The 18,624-nt window shown below is 38.7% G+C and overlaps 1 protein-coding gene across 2 annotated transcripts in view; it reads left to right on the top strand.

Annotated features, from left to right (window-relative positions):
* The window catches only part of FOCAD (focadhesin), a 360,290-nt gene that overhangs the window by 52,365 nt on the left and 289,301 nt on the right, over nt 1-18,624 (top strand). For both annotated transcript variants that reach the window (XM_062208140.1, XM_062208139.1), the window contains exon 5: nt 10,404-10,508. In XM_062208140.1, coding sequence (XP_062064124.1) covers nt 10,404-10,508 — 105 coding nt within the window. The remainder of the gene's footprint in view (nt 1-10,403; nt 10,509-18,624) is intronic.

Raw genomic sequence — 18,624 nt, 5'->3', positions numbered from 1 at the left:
GGGTCAGCTTGAAAGCAAAGAAGCATTATTTTTAGCCCTTCAAAAGGAGATAGAGATGGCCAGTGTTGTACCATAACAGGTTAAGCAACTAACTGCAATGCTAGCGTCCCATATGGGAGCCAGTTCGAGTCTCTGCTGCTTCTTTTCCGATCCAGCTCTCAGCTGTAGTTTGGGAAAGCAGTAGAGGAGAGCCCAAATCCTTAGGCCTCTGCACACATGTGGGAGACCCAGAGGAAGCTCCTGGCTCCTGACTTCGGATTGGGTCAGCTCTGGCCGTTGCAGCCATTTTGCTGTAGTATGAAGTATGAAGTGAACCAGCAGATGGAAGACCTCTCTCTCTTTCTCTCTCTCTCTCTCTGTGTGTGTGTCTCTGTCTGTACCTCTTTCTATAACTCTTTCAAATAAATACAAAAAAAAAAATCTTAAAAAAAAAGAAAAAAACACCATACTTGATGTATTTTAGTCCTTTTCTCCCTCTTTATTTTTCTTAAACCACTTTTTTGAGACTTAATTATCTTCCCTCTGTTTTAAAGGCTCTTTTTTGAGACAATCTTGGAGTTAATTTGTAGACTGATGGATTTAGCTACATGGTGGGTAATTGTTAACATGGCAGTTAAAAATCTATATCTCACTTGATTATTTCTATCTTACTTTTCTTATTCTACCAGGAATCTTATGGTCTAAGTATATGGATTGAGATGAGTTAGATGAAGAAAACCCAACAACAACAACAAAATCTAACAAAAGAAACCCACTGCTTCACTTTCCCCAATAGTGCTGTTTTATTGCTTGATAATATAAATATATTGTATTAATTTTATCTTCTAAGTATTTATAATCCCCTCATTTGTTAAATGTGTGATCCCTGAAATGAAAGAGAGGTATTTTATTACCAGTAATACCATTTGTATTTACTTAGTAAAAAACCAGATGATGAATTTTAATATTAAAGAGATCAGATAGTCAAATTTCAATGTGCATATGCAAAATCATGTTATTATAGAACTAGCAATCACCTCTGGAGCTCAGCAATACAGTACCTTAGCTGTATCCATTAATGTCTGACTGACTTAAGCATATTGATTGAGTATATTTATTATCTCCTATAATCCTATACTAAGTACTGTGAAATCATGGTGCACAAAGCAGACACAGTTAATACTCTCATGGGGCATTTGGTTTAGAGAGAGAGATTACCATAGTTACAGAGTTCTGTAGTCACCTATTAAACTATATTCAGACAAAGCATATTGTACTGGGAGTGCCTTTAGTATCAGGGCTTGACTTAGTCATGGCAGTGAAGAAAAGCCTTCCTGAGAAAGTAACACCTGGGATCAGACTAAGAATGAATGGAAGTTATCTAGGCAAACATGAGAGGGCAGAACTTTCCAGTTACAGGAAATAGCATATCCCAAGTCCCTGTCATAGGAAGGAACATGGCTGCTAGGAAGATTGAAGGAATGTTCAGAGCTAGGGGAAGAGTCATTTGACATGAAGCTGGGTGGTAGGTAGGCATCATATAATGCAGGCCATGATGGGTAATATTGAGGATTTGGGCCTTTTTTTTTCCCCTAAAGATTTATTTGAAAGTCGGTTACAGAGAGACAGAGAAGGAGAGAGACAGAGAAGAAGAGAGAAAGAGAGAGAGAGAGATCTTCCATCCGCTAGATCACTTCCCAGATGGCCGCAATGGCCAGGGCTGGGCCAGGCTGAGCCAGGAGCCAGGAGCTTCTTCCACATTTTCCATGTGGGTGTCAGGGGCCCAGATACTTGGGCCATCTTTCCCTGCTTTTCCCAGGCCATGAGCTGAGATCCGGCTCAGAAGTGGAGCAGCCGGAACACAGAACCAGCACCCATATGGGATGCTGGTGTTGCAGGTGGTGGCTTTTGCCTCTATGCCAGAATGTTGGCCTCAGAGGATTTTGATTTTTATCTTAGGTGCAGAGGGTATCTATTGAAACATTTAAAAAACATTTTTTTCTAATTTGTTTTCATTTTATTTGAAAGAGAGAGAGATGGAGACAGAGAGAGGTCTTCTATGTGCTGGATGCTACAGCATCCAGGAACTCCATCTGGATCTCCCATGTGGGTAACAGGGACCCAAATACTGGATCCATCATCTGCTGCTTTCCTAGGGTGTATATTAGCAGAAAGCTGGATCCGGAGCAGAGATGGGACTTGAACTTGAAATCCCATATGGGAGTGGCATCCCATATGGGATATGGGCCATCCCAAGTGATGCCCTAATTGTTGTGCAAAACACACATTCCTAAAATGTTTTATCTAGTAGGTATCCATGGCTCCAAAAAGATAGATTTTGCTGTAGTATGAAGTATGAAGATAAAACTAAAAATATTGGTTTTTGAGGTAGGCAGATAGAGTGGATAAAGGAAGGAGATTAGTTTAATTTTGGTGGGTATTGCTTAGTTCAGGTGAGAGATGGTGTTTGCTTGCAGTAGAAATGGGGAAATAGGCCGGCGCCGTGGCTCAACAGGCTAATCCTCCGCCTTGCGGCGCCGGCACACCGGGTTCTAGTCCCGGTCGGGGCACCGATCCTGTCCCGGTTGCCCCTCTTCCAGGCCAGCTCTCTGCTGTGACCAGGGAATGCAGTGGAGGATGGCCCAAGTGTTTGGGCTCTGCACCCCATGGGAGACCAGGAGAAGCACCTGGCTCCTGCCATCGGAACAGCGTGGTGCGCCGGCCGCAGCGCGCTACCGCGGCGGCCATTAGAGGGTGAACCAATGGCAAAAGGAAGACCTTTCTCTCTGTCTCTCTCTCTCTCTCACTGTCCACTCTGCCTGTCAAAAATAAAAAAAAAAAAAAGAAAAAGAAAAAAAAAAGAAATGGGTAAATAGATTTGTGAGATATTTTAGGGGTGGAGTGTTTGAGGTGGATGGAATGTGAAGATGCCTGCCCTACTGATAAATAAGAAACATTAGAAGTCCAGGTGTGTGAGTACAGCATGTCTTCCATTTTGGAGAAGTTGAATATCAGGCACAATTCACATATTGCAGTGGGAATATCTAGTAGGCAGCTAGATATGCTTTTTTTTGGTTAATGATATTCCCCTGAACACATTATACTATGAATAAAATAGGCATAATATCTAATCAGCTCTTTTTTGCCCTGATTAAAGTCCTTACTTTGATTTGCTAATTAACTCTTCTGTATACCTGTGTACCTCACACTCATGAAGACTGCTTGTCTAAAGGTTAATTCCAGTTGCTGAAAATATTCCTCAGAAGCCCACTTTCTCAAATTAAACAACTTATTTTTGTGCCCATGCTAAACTGTGGTTGAAGACAGGTCCTAAATAAAAGATAACTTGTTATTTCATTATTTATGGGTATTTAAATTTCAGCTCATACCATCTATCCAGAAGGCCAGGCTGAAAATTCTGTTTGTGTTCAGAGAGTCTTTCTTCACCTTGAAATTATAAACCTTTCATTTTTTTAAACTAATTTTTAAAAATGGTGTGCCTACTCGTGGAAAGTAGCACTTTAAGATAGTGGAATTAATAAGGGGTGAAACTTCTTCTAAAAATATTTTTCTTTTTTTTTTTTTAATAAAAACAAATCTTTTTTTTTTTTTTTTTTAAATTGGGTCCTGATGAACAGGACATTGTGGGATTAGGAAGCTTCCAGGATAAGAAGTGTCTCACAGGTTGCTCTAAATCATGGTTTTGGTTTCCCCCAAGATTTAGAGGAATGTTAGAGTAATCTAAAGTCAGATCCAGGCACATGGAATTAGAGACCAAGGAACTTGAGTGAAATTGCAATCCCATTTGTAGACCTTTAAAAAAGCATTTGTATGCACATAACACTCCAACTGTTTTCCAATTTAATGTGTGATGGAATCCTTCTATATCATTGTGTAGACACATCTGTTTCCATCCTTGTTAACAACTGCAAAGTGTTCTGTAATACAGTTGTGTTATATTTTAATCATTTTTCTATTGGCAAACATGTATTTTCTCTCTTCCATTTTTTTAAGATAACAAAATGTGGTGTAATAGCGTCTGCAGTATATGTAAGCATAATTGTATAGGATGCATTACTAGAAGTGGAATTTATAGGAAAAAGTGTATGTTCACTTAAAATTTTCATAGATAGTTCTAAATTGTTCTCCATCAAGGCTGAACCAATGTATTGTCAACATGGAAGTGCCTAATTTCCCCATTCTCTCATCAAATCTGGATATTGTGAATTTTTATTCTTCTGTGATTTGCATATCTATATTCTCTCATTTTTCTCTCCTGAGATTATTTTTATTTTGTTGTTTTCTTGTTTCTTCTTCATTTATCATGCTTGAAGGGTCTTCAAAAAGTTCATGGAAATGTGTTTTTTGAAAAAAATGCATGGATTTCTTTTTTTTTTTTTTTTTGGTCACCAAAATAAACTCATACTAACTTACAATATGTCTGAACAGGATCTGGTTTGAGGCACTAAGAGGGATAGGACATCAGTTTGAAAAGATGTCCTTTCATGGCAACATGAATTGTGCTAATATGGAAGCAAAAAAAACTTCAACTTGTGGTGAAATCTGGGTGGAAGAATGGTGAAATTTTAATTTTATTTAAGTTTATGGGGAGATGTCCCATGGAAATCATCAGTTTACAAGTAGATAATTCATTTTAAGAAAGGATGAGTGGCCAGCATTGTAGCACAGCAGGCTGTGTTGCCACTTGTGATGCCAATATCCCATATCAGAGTACCAGTTCAAGTCCTGGTTACCCCACTTCTAATCAAACTCCTTGCTTATGCGCCTGAGAAGCAAGCAGAATATGGCCCAAGTACTTGGGCCCCCTGCCACCCATGTGGGAGACCTGGATGAAGTTTCCGGCTCCTGGCTTCAGCCTAGCTCTTTTATTTACTGACTGGATCGGAAGAAGAGTAGCTGGGACTAGAATCAGTGCCCATGTGGGATGCTGGCACTTCAGGCCAGGGCTTTAACCTGCTGCACCACAGCACCGGCCCCTCAGATTTTTCATACATTGTATATATATATATTTTTGACAGGCAGAGTGGACAGTGAGAGAGAGAGAGAGAGAAAGGTCTTCCTTTTTCCGTTGGTTCACCCCTCAATGGTTGCTGCGGCTGGCGCGCTGTGGCTGGCGCACTGCACTGATCTGAAGCCAGGAGCCAGGTGCTTCTCCTGGTCTCCCATGCGGGTGCAGGGCCCAAGCACTTGGGCCATCCTCCACTGCCCTCCTGGGCCACAGCAGAGAGCTGGCCTGGAAGAGGAGCAACTGGGACAAAGTCCGACACCCTGACCGGGACTAGAACCTGGGGTGCCGGCACTGCAGGTGGAGGATTAGCCTATTGAGCCATGGCGCCAGCCCATACATTATCTTTTAACTGGAGATCTTCACAAAAAATTTTTAAACTATTATATATGAAAATATTTCTTGGGGCTGGCACTGTAGAGTAGTAGGTTAAGCCTCAGCCTGCAGTGTGGAATCCCATATGGACGTAGTTTGAGTACCTGGCTGTTCCACTTCTGATTCAGCTCCCTGCTAATGGCTTGGGAAAGCAGTGGAAGATGGGCCAAGTGCTTGGGCCTATGAACCCATGTGGGAGACCCAGAAGAAGCTCTTGTTTCCTGGCTTTGGATCAACCCTGCTCAGCTGTTGCATCCATTTGGGGAGTAAGCTGGCAGATGGAAGGGCTCTGTTTTCTCTCTCTCTCTCTTCCCCTGTCTGTAACTCTGCCTTATGGGATGCCAGCCCTGCAGGCAGAGGCTTAGCCTACTGTGCCACAGTGCCGGTCAGTCCATATACATTCTTTTTTCAGTTTTTCAGGTGAGGATTCTGGCACCAAATTAGAATTGATGTCAGTCTAATTTCTTTATTTTACAGGTTTTGTGTTTAAAAAATCTAAGGGTTCATAGAATTTTCCACTTATTTTTGGATTTGAGAAGTGTCAGAAATTATTTTCTTTAGAAATGTTGCCTAGATCTTGGTGGCTTTTTAAGTTTGAAGATTTTAGTACAGTTTAATTTTCTGCTATCCTGTCTTATACTTGTTTCTCCAATGATTATGTATTCTTATAATTCAAGACTTTTATTTTTGGCATTATTCAAACTACTATCATCTCTCTGCAATCACACAGAATTTGATAACTACCTTTTAGTTTTTCAAGAATAGCGTTCAGGTAGACTGATAAAGGCTTGAAAACAAGATTGTGCAGATCAGAATGTTGATATTCTTTCCTAGGCATTAAGTGATTTGCCCAAGGTTCTATAACTAATTGGAGTTAAATCAGGGGTTTAAGTAAAAATTAATCCAAAATCATCCCTCTTAGCCCACTTCACATATTTAACTAGTAAACTGAGTGAGGTCTAACTTAAAGATTAAAAAACTGGAGTCCATTTATCTGTCTCATTGATTTCATGAACTCCTTGGAATTAAATGCAAATGTTATATATGTACTTTTTTCCAGGATTCAACTGCTTTCACAAAGGTGTAGAAGGCCCAATTTGTTTAAATGTCATAGATCAGCTATCTGTTCTCTCTAAAAGTCCAGTAATATGACAAATAAATCTTAGATAAGGAAAACCAATATAGTTTTATGTTCAAGGAAGTTTTATTTAATGAATACATACTTCTTGGAAGAAATTTAATGATAAATTCAGCCAGCAGCCAGCCACGATCAAATAAAATGAGTATCATTAGGCCAAGGAAGTGGCCTTATGCAGTTACCAGTGAGACCTGGACTCTTTCTACCTTATAAAAGAAGTCATATTAACTTCAATCAGACTTCAGAGCTAATTTCCTGTCACTTGATGTTGAAGGCTACAAGACAAGAAGGCTTCTAAACATGTAATGTCTCTTTCATTAGGGTAAAGTCAATGCTCTGTGGTAATTTTCTATGAGACGTAGGATCCCCCAAACTGCTCACTCAGTGATGATAAGTTATCTGCTAAAATATAGCAACAGGCCCGACATTTCATGATCTCATATATTACTTGTTGCCTAGGCCTGGGTCAGAGCTACAGGGGTTTGTATCATCCCAAGAAACTTTCAAAGGACAAGACTGTAACCCTTAGTCCTGGTGACTTAGCTTTAGAGAATTTATGTATTTGGAGGGGTCATATCCCACTGAAGCTTTGCCTCTATGACTGAGGCCATTATATCTAGGAACAGCTGATAAATTGGTGTTAGAGCATTTGTGATATTGATTTTGAAGAACTTCTAGTCTTTGTGAAGGAAACTGTTGTGAAGCATTATAAAGAAATGGAGAATATACTGAATGATACTATTCTTTAATAGTCCAGGCTCCTCAGATGTGGAAGGGTTTAGATTTTGTAAAAGTGAATGATGTGCCCGGTTGCCCCTCTTCCAGGCCAGCTCTCTGCTGTGGCCAGGGAGTGCAGTGGAGGATGGCCCAAGTCCTTGGGCCCTGCACCCCATGGGAGACCAGGATAAGCACCTGGTTCCTGCCATCGGATCAGCGCGGTGCACTGGCCGCAGCACACCTACTGCGGCGGCCATTGGGGGGTGAACCAACGGCAAAAGGAAGACCTTCCTCTCTGTCTCTCTCTCACTGTCCACTCTGCCTGTCAAAAAATTAAAAAAAAAAAAAAAGTGAATGATGTGAAGAATTGTAAAGAATAAATTTATTTTAAAAATTTGGGTGTTGGGGCCGGCGCTATGGCGTAGTGGGTTAACGCCCTGGCCTGAAGCGCTGGCATCCCATATGGGTGCTGGTTCGAGACCCAGCTGTTCCACTTCCTGTCAAGCTCTCTGCTATTGCCTGGGAAAGCAGTAGAAGATGGTCCAAGTCCTTGGGCCCCTGCACCCACATGGGATACCCAGAAGAAGCTCCTGGTTCCTGGCTTCGGATGGGTTTAGCTCCGGCCATTGTGGCCATCTGGGGAGTGAACCAGCACATAGAAGACTTCTCTCTCTCTCTCTCTCTCTGACTTTAAAATAAATAAATAAATCTTTAAAAAAATTTTTGGATGTTTAGATATAGTCTTCTTTTTTTTAAACTTATTTATTTGAATGACAGAGTTACAGAGAGGCAGAGGCATCTTCTGGTTCACTCCCCAGATGGCCACAACCGTCAGAGCTGAGTTGGATCCAGAGAAGCCAGGAGCTTCTTCTGGGTCTCCCACTTGGGTGCAGGGACCCAAGGACTTGGGCCATCCTCCACTGCTTTCCCAGGCCATAGCAGAGAGCTGGATCAGAAGTGGAGCAGCAGGGACTCAAACTGGCGCCCATATGTGATGCCAGTGCTGTAGGCCAGAGCTTTAACACACTGCGCCATAGCACCGGCCCTGAGATATAATCTTCTGTGCCTTTGAATCAGAGGAGCCTAGAAACTCAGAATGTCAATGGGAAAGGTTTTCAGAAGAATTCAGGCAGTCCCAAAAAAGGAAAACAAGGCAACACCTCTGTACTTGGGGAGGCCTCGAGGAGATGCCATGCAGTCAGGCCTTCTGAAGACAATTGCAGTTCATTCTACTTAATTTTTTTTCCTTTTAAAATTGTTGAGTTACAAAATGAGATTAACTGGTTATATTTTGCTGGTAAAAGTAAAGTGCCATAGATTCAACACAGTCCCAATGTAGGGGGATGTGAGTAAAGCTGATCTTTGTCGTCCATCAGAGAACACACACAGGAGAGACTCTTTAAGGGAAAGGCTTCTGTCAGGATTGAGATCTCTGTGTTCCCCAGAGGATCCACACAGGAGAGAAACCATACATGTGTGAAATCTGTCACAAAAGACTCATCTGTGAATCTATACTACATGGTCATAAGAGAATCCATATGAAAGAGAAAACATAAAACTGGAAAATGTTTAGACTGCAAGAAAAACCTCCATATTTCCCAGGGAATCCACTTAGGAACTAAACCATATGAGTGTCTGCAGCAGTGCAATGAAATGGAAGTACAACATGAGCCCCAATGCAAGCCACATATGTTAACCAGAATTTTCTAGTAGCCACATTAAAAGAGTAAAAAGAAACAGATGGTGCTAATTTTAATAATGTGTTTATGTAGCCCAATATATCAAAAAATATTATTTTAACATATAACCAATACACAAAATTACATGTGATATTTTACATTCTTTCTTATGTCTTAAAGTCTTTTAAAACCAGCATGTGTTTTTTGCTTATAGCACCTCTCTATTTGGACTGGCCCTGTTACTGATGCTCAGTAGCCATGTGTGGCTATTGGCTATTGTGTTGGAAAGTGCAGATATACCTGCTGGTTGTCAGCTGGAAAACTTGAAATGCTATTAGAAAGATACACTCAGTAACATTTCACCTAAAAACCGGAAGTGATTCTAAACTCATGTCTTGTCTTAACTAAAAGTTAACAATTATTTATAATCAAGTATGTTTTGAATGATAAATGACAATATGTATTAAGCATTTAGGAGATTGCTTAGTTCACAGTAGATGCTCAATAAATATTAACCATAATTCAAAAATAATTTTTTGTTGAACAAATTTTTTTGTTTTATTTCTAATATTTCTTTCCAGCTCCTAGGGAGATTCTTGTTTAAAAAGTGTAGGCTGATTTTCTTTTTGATATATTATCCTCCTACCACTTACAGAAAATAAGAGAAAAATTTAAAGTGCCGTTTCCTCTTCCATTAATTCTGTTTTCATGGAGATAATTTACTCTGACTGGTCCCCTGGCTCATTTTTTTTTTGGAATCACTGATCTATTTCATATGTCTGGTTATTTTTCATGGTCTGCTAATATTTATAAATGAAAGACTTGATCATTCAGTAGGATTAACTGATGTGGTCACTGCCTAAAATTATGTGGGCTAATGTTTGTGTTTTTTTTCTGGGTGATTTTCCCCCAGTAGGATGTAGGGAGATGATTGATGGGTTGGAGGTTTGATTCTTCAGCTCCATTTCTCCTCCTTTTTATGTGTTGGATGTGTGCTGTGGAATGAGTCGAGTGCCTTTGGGTGGCTACTGTTCAATGTGGGTGGCAAATGTTCAGTTACTTAAGAGCAGTAGCATTAAGCACCTGGTTAGAATTTTCACTTCATGGGGCTGGCGCTGTGGCGCAGTGGGTTAACGCCCTGGCCTGAAGTGCCGGCATCCCATATGGGCACTGATTCGAGACCCGGCTGTTCCACTTCCTGTGCAGCTCTCTGCTATGGTCTGGGAAAGCAGTAGAAGATGGCCCAAGTCTTTGGGCCCCTGCATCCACATGGGAGACCAGGAAGAAGCTCCTGGCTCCTGGCGTCGGACGGCACAGCTCCAGCCATTGCGGCCATCTGGGGAGTGAACCATTGGATGGAAGACCTCTATGTCTCTCTCTCTGCCTCTCCTCTGTGTAACGCTGACTTTCAAATAAATAAATAAATTTTTTTTAACAAAAGGATTTTTCACTTCATGTCTTTAACATTTAATGTGTTTTTTTTTTATAGGAATACACATGGCTTGATAAAAGCTATTATGAAATTATTACAAATGCAAGCTGTTAAGGAAGGAGAAGGTGGTGAGAAGAATATTCAGGGTGTCTATACTATTAGGTAAGCCTTTTTTGTGTCTTTCTAAGGAAAGAATGGATGGATAACTAAGTTATGAACTGAGACATGATAATCTGTTAAGAATTTGTTTTTAAATTCAGGAGGATATGCACATCATGGTTGGTATCTTTAGTCTAACTGGCCCCTGACCCACTTTCTCTTAGTGGCAAGTTCACTGCAAAAGGAATTTAGTATTTTAAAAACTCAGAGGAATGAGATAAAGTCAACAACATGCTAAATATTGTCAGTTTGGGTTTTAGGATGACTTCCTTGGAATTGAAATTTGTTATGCAAAGTCTAAGTCTTTCTTTTTTCTCTAGAATATGTAGCCATAGTCTCAGTACTATGGAAATTGTAGAGTCCATTGAGCAAATGTACTTATTTTGGAGGTTAGCTTCCTTTCTATAAAAAATAATAGGGCACTGTTTGCAAGCATTACTACCCATACTAACTTGTTAGGAGTGTTGATTTGCCTTTTCTTTGTCATCTGTAGAATGTAATAAGGTAGAATTATTTAGAAAAAACACAGATAGCAGAAATAATAGTAAAATACATTGGGTTTTATGGTGGAGTGATGCACAAGGGAAGGCATCATACTCCCTTGTGAAAATATACTTACTCATTGTCTTAAAGATCCTGGGAGTCATTTCTTGAGAGGGAAGTCCTTAGTTTAGCAGAAGACCTGGAAGATGCAGGCAACCAGTTTATTTTGTTTTAGAAACTCTGTTAGGTGATGTATCTGCTTTGAAAGAATGAGACCATGGAATCCAAAACAGGGCATTGTTTCATGGGGGGTGGCTTACATGGGCTGTTATGATCCAATGGAGAGAATAATTCAGGTTGCTTGTGATCCATCATTGACTTGAGCCTATTACACCTGTAATTTCAGCCATTTTACTCTACACCCGTGGGAAGCTGTGAGCATCCAAAATACAGAGTGGTACCTACTATCTATATTTGTAGTGCTTTCCTTTTGATAATGTTAATAGTATCTCATATAGTACCATGATCTTTACTGTAATTTTAGTGCTGTTTATGATCTCTTATTTTCTTTAGTACATTATTGAGAGTTTCTTGGGCTATGTATATATTTTTAGATTTATTTAAGGTGTATTTTTAAACAAGGTCAGGTATACATTTTGTATATTTTAGCATGCTTTGCAAATGTCTTCAAACACAGGAAATTTTTTTACATTTATTTGCTTGAGTTACAGAGTGAGAGAGAGAGAGAGAGAATTTTCCATCTGTTGGTTGACTCCTCAAATGGCTACAGTTGCTAGGGTTGGTCCAGACTGAAGTCAGGAGCAGGAACAACATCCAGGTCTATGTGGGTGGCATGGGCCGAAGCCCGTGGGCCACCTTTTGCTGCTTTCTCAGGTACATTAACAAGGAACTGGATCAGAAGCCGAGCAGCAGAGACTTGAACCATCAGGTCGTATGGGATGCTGGTGTTACAGTTGGCAGCTTAACTTACTGTGCCATAGTGCTAGCCCTAGGAAATTGTTTTCCTTGAAGAATGTAATAGATTGCACCCACTGCTTTACTTTTAAATAGGGTAAATAAAAGGAGAATTATTTATTTGAAAATAATATGGGAACTTGGGATGTGCAAAGTGTTCTAAATTGTTAAGTATGGTTTTCTTTTTAATGCTTTGGTGTTCTTTGAGATTCAAGGTTTTACTTTCAGATTTCTTCTTCATCTATTGCTTTGGCCAAAATTGTACCTGCATAGTAGATGAGCAGCTCCTAATACTTTTTCCCCCTTTTTAAAAAGAAGTTCAAACTCTTGGGCCAGGTTCCAGGATAGAAACAAATTCCATATTATTGTTCAAAGGAGGCTATTTTTTATTTTTAAATAGGAAGCTATTGAAATTTTAATTTAATTTTTATGTAATAGTTTTATTGAGATATAATTCACATACTGTATGATTGATTCAGTTAAAGTGTACAATTTAATGGTTTTTGGTACATTTACAGAGTTATGCAACCATCACCATAATCAATCTTAGAACATTTTCATTATTCCCTAAAGAAATTCCTCACCCATTAACAGTCACTCTATATTTCCTCCTACCCAGTGGGGTATTTTTAATCATTGGGTCTCAACACTAGCTGCTTATTAGAACCACCCGGGTATGCTTAGAAACAAACAAACATGGGAACAATTAAGTATCCCAGACCAATTGAATCAGAATCTTTGCTGTGAGGTCTGGTATTTTTTTAAAGGTCCCAGGTGAATTTGATTCACAACCAATACAAGATCGTGGCAGCTGCTGTCTAATGTGTGAACTCATCAACTGAACTGATCTTGCTGAACTGTAGATTTGCTCTTCTTGGGCCTGGGGTGGGCTTAAGAGCCCTAACAAGCTGCCAGGTGACACTGATACTGTTGCAACCACCACCTTGAGTGGTAGAACAACTATGTCACCAGTGTTTGGGAGCTTGTTAGGAATGCAGCATCATGAACTGCATCTCACTGCCTGAATGAGAGTGTGCATTTAGAATAATTTTTGAGATAATTCACAGGCACCTTAAAGTTTAAGAAACAGTGGCTTCAGTGATGATAAGAGGAAGGTATTTGGTCATGCAGAAGAATTAGGTTTACTTTAATTTTCATATTCGTTGTCCTCAGTCATTGCTAATGCTTTCACCTGTTTTCCTTTTTATAGTTCATTGTCTCCTAACTTCAGTCTTGTTTTGAAAAGGCAGTAGGTGTGAGGTGTGATAGTGTGCCTCATCTGAGGAGCTGAAAAGAATTGGATACATAAGGTTTCTCTTGAGATAGGTGGCACATTAAGAGGTCCAGAATCAATCACCTGAGTTGGCATAATCCGGTAATGTTTATGGAGAGCCCTTATGTGAATGGCTGTTTGGCACTATAAATCAGTAGAGTGTAATCGAGTGTGTAAGAGCCATCAGTTCCTCCAGGGGGGATTGTGGATGGCAGAAATAGTGGAGAGGTGAGCCTGAAGAGCAGATTCCCCTCAAGAGGGCTATGATTACCTGAGTCAAGCATAAAATTGTCATACTGTTTTAGAGCCTTCTTTGCCACATGTTGGTTAGCAATATCATGCAGCCTTGGAAAGGCTGTGTATGAAAGCATAAAAGGGATAGGAGAGTCTTGGAACTCCATTGAGAGGTATTTGCTGGGTATCCTGTAGGATTAATTTAAAATGGAAGTAGTATGACAAATAATTGTAAGCTTTCTGGACTTGAAGCTAATCTGTATTTTTATGGGATTAGACTCTGCTAGTGTACAGTGGGATTTAAGTATTTCTCACTTGTTTTTCTTCTTTTTGGTTAATTTGAATTACACTAAAAAAGAATATGTGGTTGTTTTACATGGAGCTGTACTGAATTGCTTAAGTGCTATTATGGGAGTAGAGACAGTTGTGAACACCAGGAGCATTAGCCAGTGGCTTCTCTATGCCCTTGTGAATTTCCTGAAGGAGCTCTAGAGGGGAGCATTCTTTTTGTTATACCTATAGCTTACTGGTTCTCAAACTTTTCATGCATAAAAACTACCTGGGGAGCTTGTTAAGAATACAGTTTCTTAGAGTTCCACTTGAAAGAGACTCTTATTCATTCAACAAGCTTTTTTTTTTCTTTCTTTTTATTTTTGGGGGGCGGGTGGTGAGACTCAGGATACAGCAGGCAGGTTTATCCAGTTGCTTGGTGATATGGATATAGATAATTTATGGGTCATACTTGAAAAATATTGTTTCAGTCCTTGAGAGCAATATATGGGCACCATAGATGAGCTGTAATGATTCTTCTGGAGCTGAAAAAAAGGCATCTTTAGTGTTTTAATTATGCTTCCTTCCCTCTGTTCCCTATTTGGGAAGCAAGAAGTCTATATGTTCCTAGACATGAAGGTACCAAGTGTGTATATATGTCTATCATGGATAATAGAGAGGCTAAGAGCAATTCTAAGGGAGAATTGATCCAAAGAGAGTAGCCAAATGTGAATGTAAGAGAGAGAATGTAAGAGACTTAAACCTCACTGAAACAATTGTGTGGTCCATGTTAGTGTTCTTCATGGTCAGGTGGTGGGTGGATGGTTGTCAGAGGTAGAGAAGAGAGTCCTGAATATCCCCTTAGAAACTGACACTGGTTTTCATTGTATACTGTGTTTAAGGAGCTCATCCTTAGAGATTTTGATGTGTATGACTGGAACATGATTTGCAAATCTGTGTTTTAGCAAGGATTTGTGTGCAGATAATTTATGGACCACACTTTGAGAAAAGTTGGTTTATAGTTTTTATAGCTAATAAATTTCGTATTGCTGAACTGGACCCTCTTTCCTAGGCAGTATTTTGTCTAGCTCTGTGGTTTAAATAAGATTAAATGGGGGATATTAAATGGGTCTGCAACTCCCAGTACCTTTGAGGATGGGGATGACTGGAAGAAAAATGCAGTATATTTGGCTGCTCTGATTAACTGAAGAGTGTATGCCAAATGTAAAACTGTAGGCCTATGAATCTCAACTCTGGATCCTTGTTAGAATGCTCAGAGACACGTTTAAATAGACAGGTGCCTGGGTTCTACTCAGAATGACAGGAGCTTCAACCTCAGGCACTGTTTTTTTTTTTTTTCCCCCAAACTTCCCTGTGTAATCTTCAGTGTGTAGGTAGGGTGGAGGACTGCAACCCAAATGTTGCAGTGAAGCAAGGTGGCGCCACTGTTGCCAGACTTCAGGTCTTTCAATATAAATAATATTGTTATTTGAAATCTCCTGACTAAATGCTGGCAACCAATTCAAATTTTCTCAAATACAGGGCTGGCAGACAAAACACATCTGCTCACAGAGTGCAATCCATGGGCAACAAGTTTGTGATCTTTGTTTAATTAACTATTTTCAAGAACTTTAGAAGCCCTTTTCTACTTGTGATCAATTTTTATGCTAATAATGTTTTTTTCTTTTTAGCGCGCTACTGAGATATCTTTAGTACAGACTTCCTTTTATTCATCCCCCTTCTGTTGGCTCTGAATTTCTTTTTGGCTAACTAGAACCCCACTTTTCTATAACACTCTTACATCTGACTAAGTTGCTTAAGTATTTTCTAATATTGATCATACAAGAACTGGGGCAGAGACTAAAGGTTGGGGTGATATTTTGGTTGCAATGATGACTAAGTACATTTTTATGAGTTGCGAATTATTAGAGGTTCAGTTTCTCATTGGCTTTGTAATACTGCCAGTTTTCCCCTTGAAGTTTTATCATGTACTTTTAATTTTTTCTCTGCATATTCATATTATAGCAATCTTTTAAAGATGTCTCTTCCTCAGCTAAAGTGAGGAAATAGCTGTGAATTCATGAGCAGTAACTGCTTGTTCCAGAATTCATGCATCATTCTGATGTGCCAGACAGTGGCTGACATGCACAAATATCAAATGTTAAGAATCTTACTCATAGGAAAGTTTGGTTTGATCAACATCAAGCTGTACTTTCTGAAATAAAGGAATATTAAATGTTTTTGGTAGATGGTATGCTCTTATGTTGGTGATTAGGCCAATAGTTTTGGATAGTGGTACCCTAAGTAGTTAAAGTTATACACTATAAATGTCTATTTGTTCATCCATTTGTGTGGTGCCGTATGATTTATTTGGATAATGAATTAATTTTAAGAACTTAAAAAATATGTGTCCCAAAGGCTAAGATGCTTTGTAATCTGCACAGATTCTTTTACTTATCACTCAAGGCAAACTTATTTATCCCTTGGAGCCATCAAATAAAGAAAAGCAAGAGAAAGCCCAAGATAAATACAATGATATTCCAGGACCTTCAAGATGCTAAAATTTGTGAATGCTTAAGACCTTTATAGAAAATAGCATAGTGTTTGAAGTGAATCTATATACCTCTTCCTGTGTATTATAAATCTTCTCTAGATTCCTTATTATACCTAATATGATGTAAATGCTTTGAAAATAGTGGTTATGTTGCCTTGCTTAGGAAATAACGACAAGAAAAAATGCCTTTTCATGTTTAGTACAGATACATCTTTTTTTCCCCAGCTATTTTTGATCCACAGTTGGTTGAATCTGCATGAATACAGAGGACCAACTATACTGATATAAGTGATCAAAGGCCAGTTTGTGATTGTGGATATCAAGCATGCACCTCCAGTTTATATTTTAATGGCTATTTTTTTTTTTTCTTTTTTGCTAAGCACTAAACTGTGCGTTTTCTGTTACCCATTTCAGAGGAGGGCATGGAGCTAGCTAGCCACATGAGCACAGGAAGAGTGCCTCTAGTGCCTGGTGCTATTGGGTGAAATACCTTAGAGCGCTAGTGGACTAATAGAAAGTGCAGTGGCTGGAATTCAGTGTTCAAGGGAGGGAGAGGAAAAGGGGGCATGGACTATGCAAGGCCATGGTAAAGACTGGGTTTGATTTAGAGTCTTTGGAAGTCACTTGAGGTTTTTCTTTTAAACTTATCTTGAAATACTTTTAAAATTCCACAACAGTTTCAAGAATGGTACAATATATTCCTATATACCATTTACCTTTATATTTATGTGGTTTTACACTGCCATCTTTGCTTTGTTATATTCCAATTTTGGCAACTGTTTCAGTAATGTCCTCGCATGAATTTTTCTTTTTTAAAAAAGTTTTAATCTATAGAATCTAGTTTAGAATCACATGTTGTCTTTGGTCTTTTAAAATCTGCAATTGTTTCTCCTCCTTTCCTGTGTTTCCAGGCACTGGCATCTGTATATGCTATGTATATGAGGCTGTGTCCGTCTAGAGGCAGCAATGTACTTCTGGTGCCTCACTGAAGCTGTAAATTTTGATCCCTAGTCCAGGTGGCTTAGCTACTGTGCAGCTATCACTTTCATGTTGTAACTAAAAAGCATTCTGTGGAGAAGACACCAAAACCACACAACTATTGTACTACTCATTATTAAGCTGATTATCTCCACTTAGTTTTCACTGTGAAGACTACAACATGGTGATTTTCTAATTCCACTGCTCCCTTCACATTTTTGGGTGGAGAGATAGAGTTATGTTTTCGAGTTGGTGGAAATGACAGCTGATCTATCAATTTAGGGATACTGAGAGGATAAATGAAGTTCTGAGTGGAAATTATTTTCTTAGGGAAATCCACATTAATATATTTATTTATTGGCAAAACACTTATTTCATAGGATACATGAATTTTTCTAAAATTAAAAACGTTTGACAATTTAAAATAGTATGTGGCTAATATGAGTTTGGAATATCATTAATACCTTTTTTTGTTGAAATATGCATACATATAGTTCACTCTTTTTAAGGGTATAGTCAGTGGTATTCACAATGTAATCATTGTTACCACTTAGTTCCGGAACATTTAATTACCCCTCAAAGAAGCCAAAAACCCATTATCAGTCATTCCCTAATACTCTCAACTCTCAACACCTGGAAAAATACTACCAGCTGTATTTATTTATTTGCTTTTTCTGGTTATTTCATATAGTTGGCATCACAACCACATTTTTATGTCTGGCTTCTTTGACTTTATGAAGTTTTGCAAGGTTTTATCTATGTTGTGGCAAGTACTTCATTCATTTTTGTCTGCTGCACAGATATACCATATTTCGTTTATACTGGAAATTTTTTGTTACTGACAATGAATTTTTAGTGTTTTTGCCTGTTAGATTTATTTAGAAAGTAAAGTATTTTTGTTGTTACTGAAAATAACTTAGTCTTTAATGAGAGAAATCTTTAGTAATTGCTTTTCATTTCTATATAAATTTTGTTATAACATTTAGTTTCTTTTTGTTAAACTTTTTTATGTACATAAAGGGAACAAATTTCATGTATTTCATATATACAGTTTTAAGAGCATAATGATAATGTACCACGTTACCTCCCTACTTCCCTCACTCCCACCTTCACACCACCTTTTTTTATTTTTCTTTTAATTTTTACAATGACATACTTTCAATTTATTTTATAATCATAAGCTTAACCCCTCACTAAATAAAGAATTCAATAAGTAGGAAGTAGGAACACGAGTGTTCCTCTAGAGTATAGAACAGGGCTATAAACAATAGTCAAAACTCAAAATGTCAATTTTGCTCATATACAGTCCATTTTTTGTACTCTGCTTATTACTTACCACAAATCAGGAAAAA

The sequence above is a fragment of the Lepus europaeus genome, chromosome 12, assembly GCF_033115175.1.
Source record: "Lepus europaeus isolate LE1 chromosome 12, mLepTim1.pri, whole genome shotgun sequence".
NCBI lineage: Eukaryota > Metazoa > Chordata > Mammalia > Lagomorpha > Leporidae > Lepus > Lepus europaeus.
This window is presented reverse-complemented; position numbering and strand designations above follow the sequence as displayed.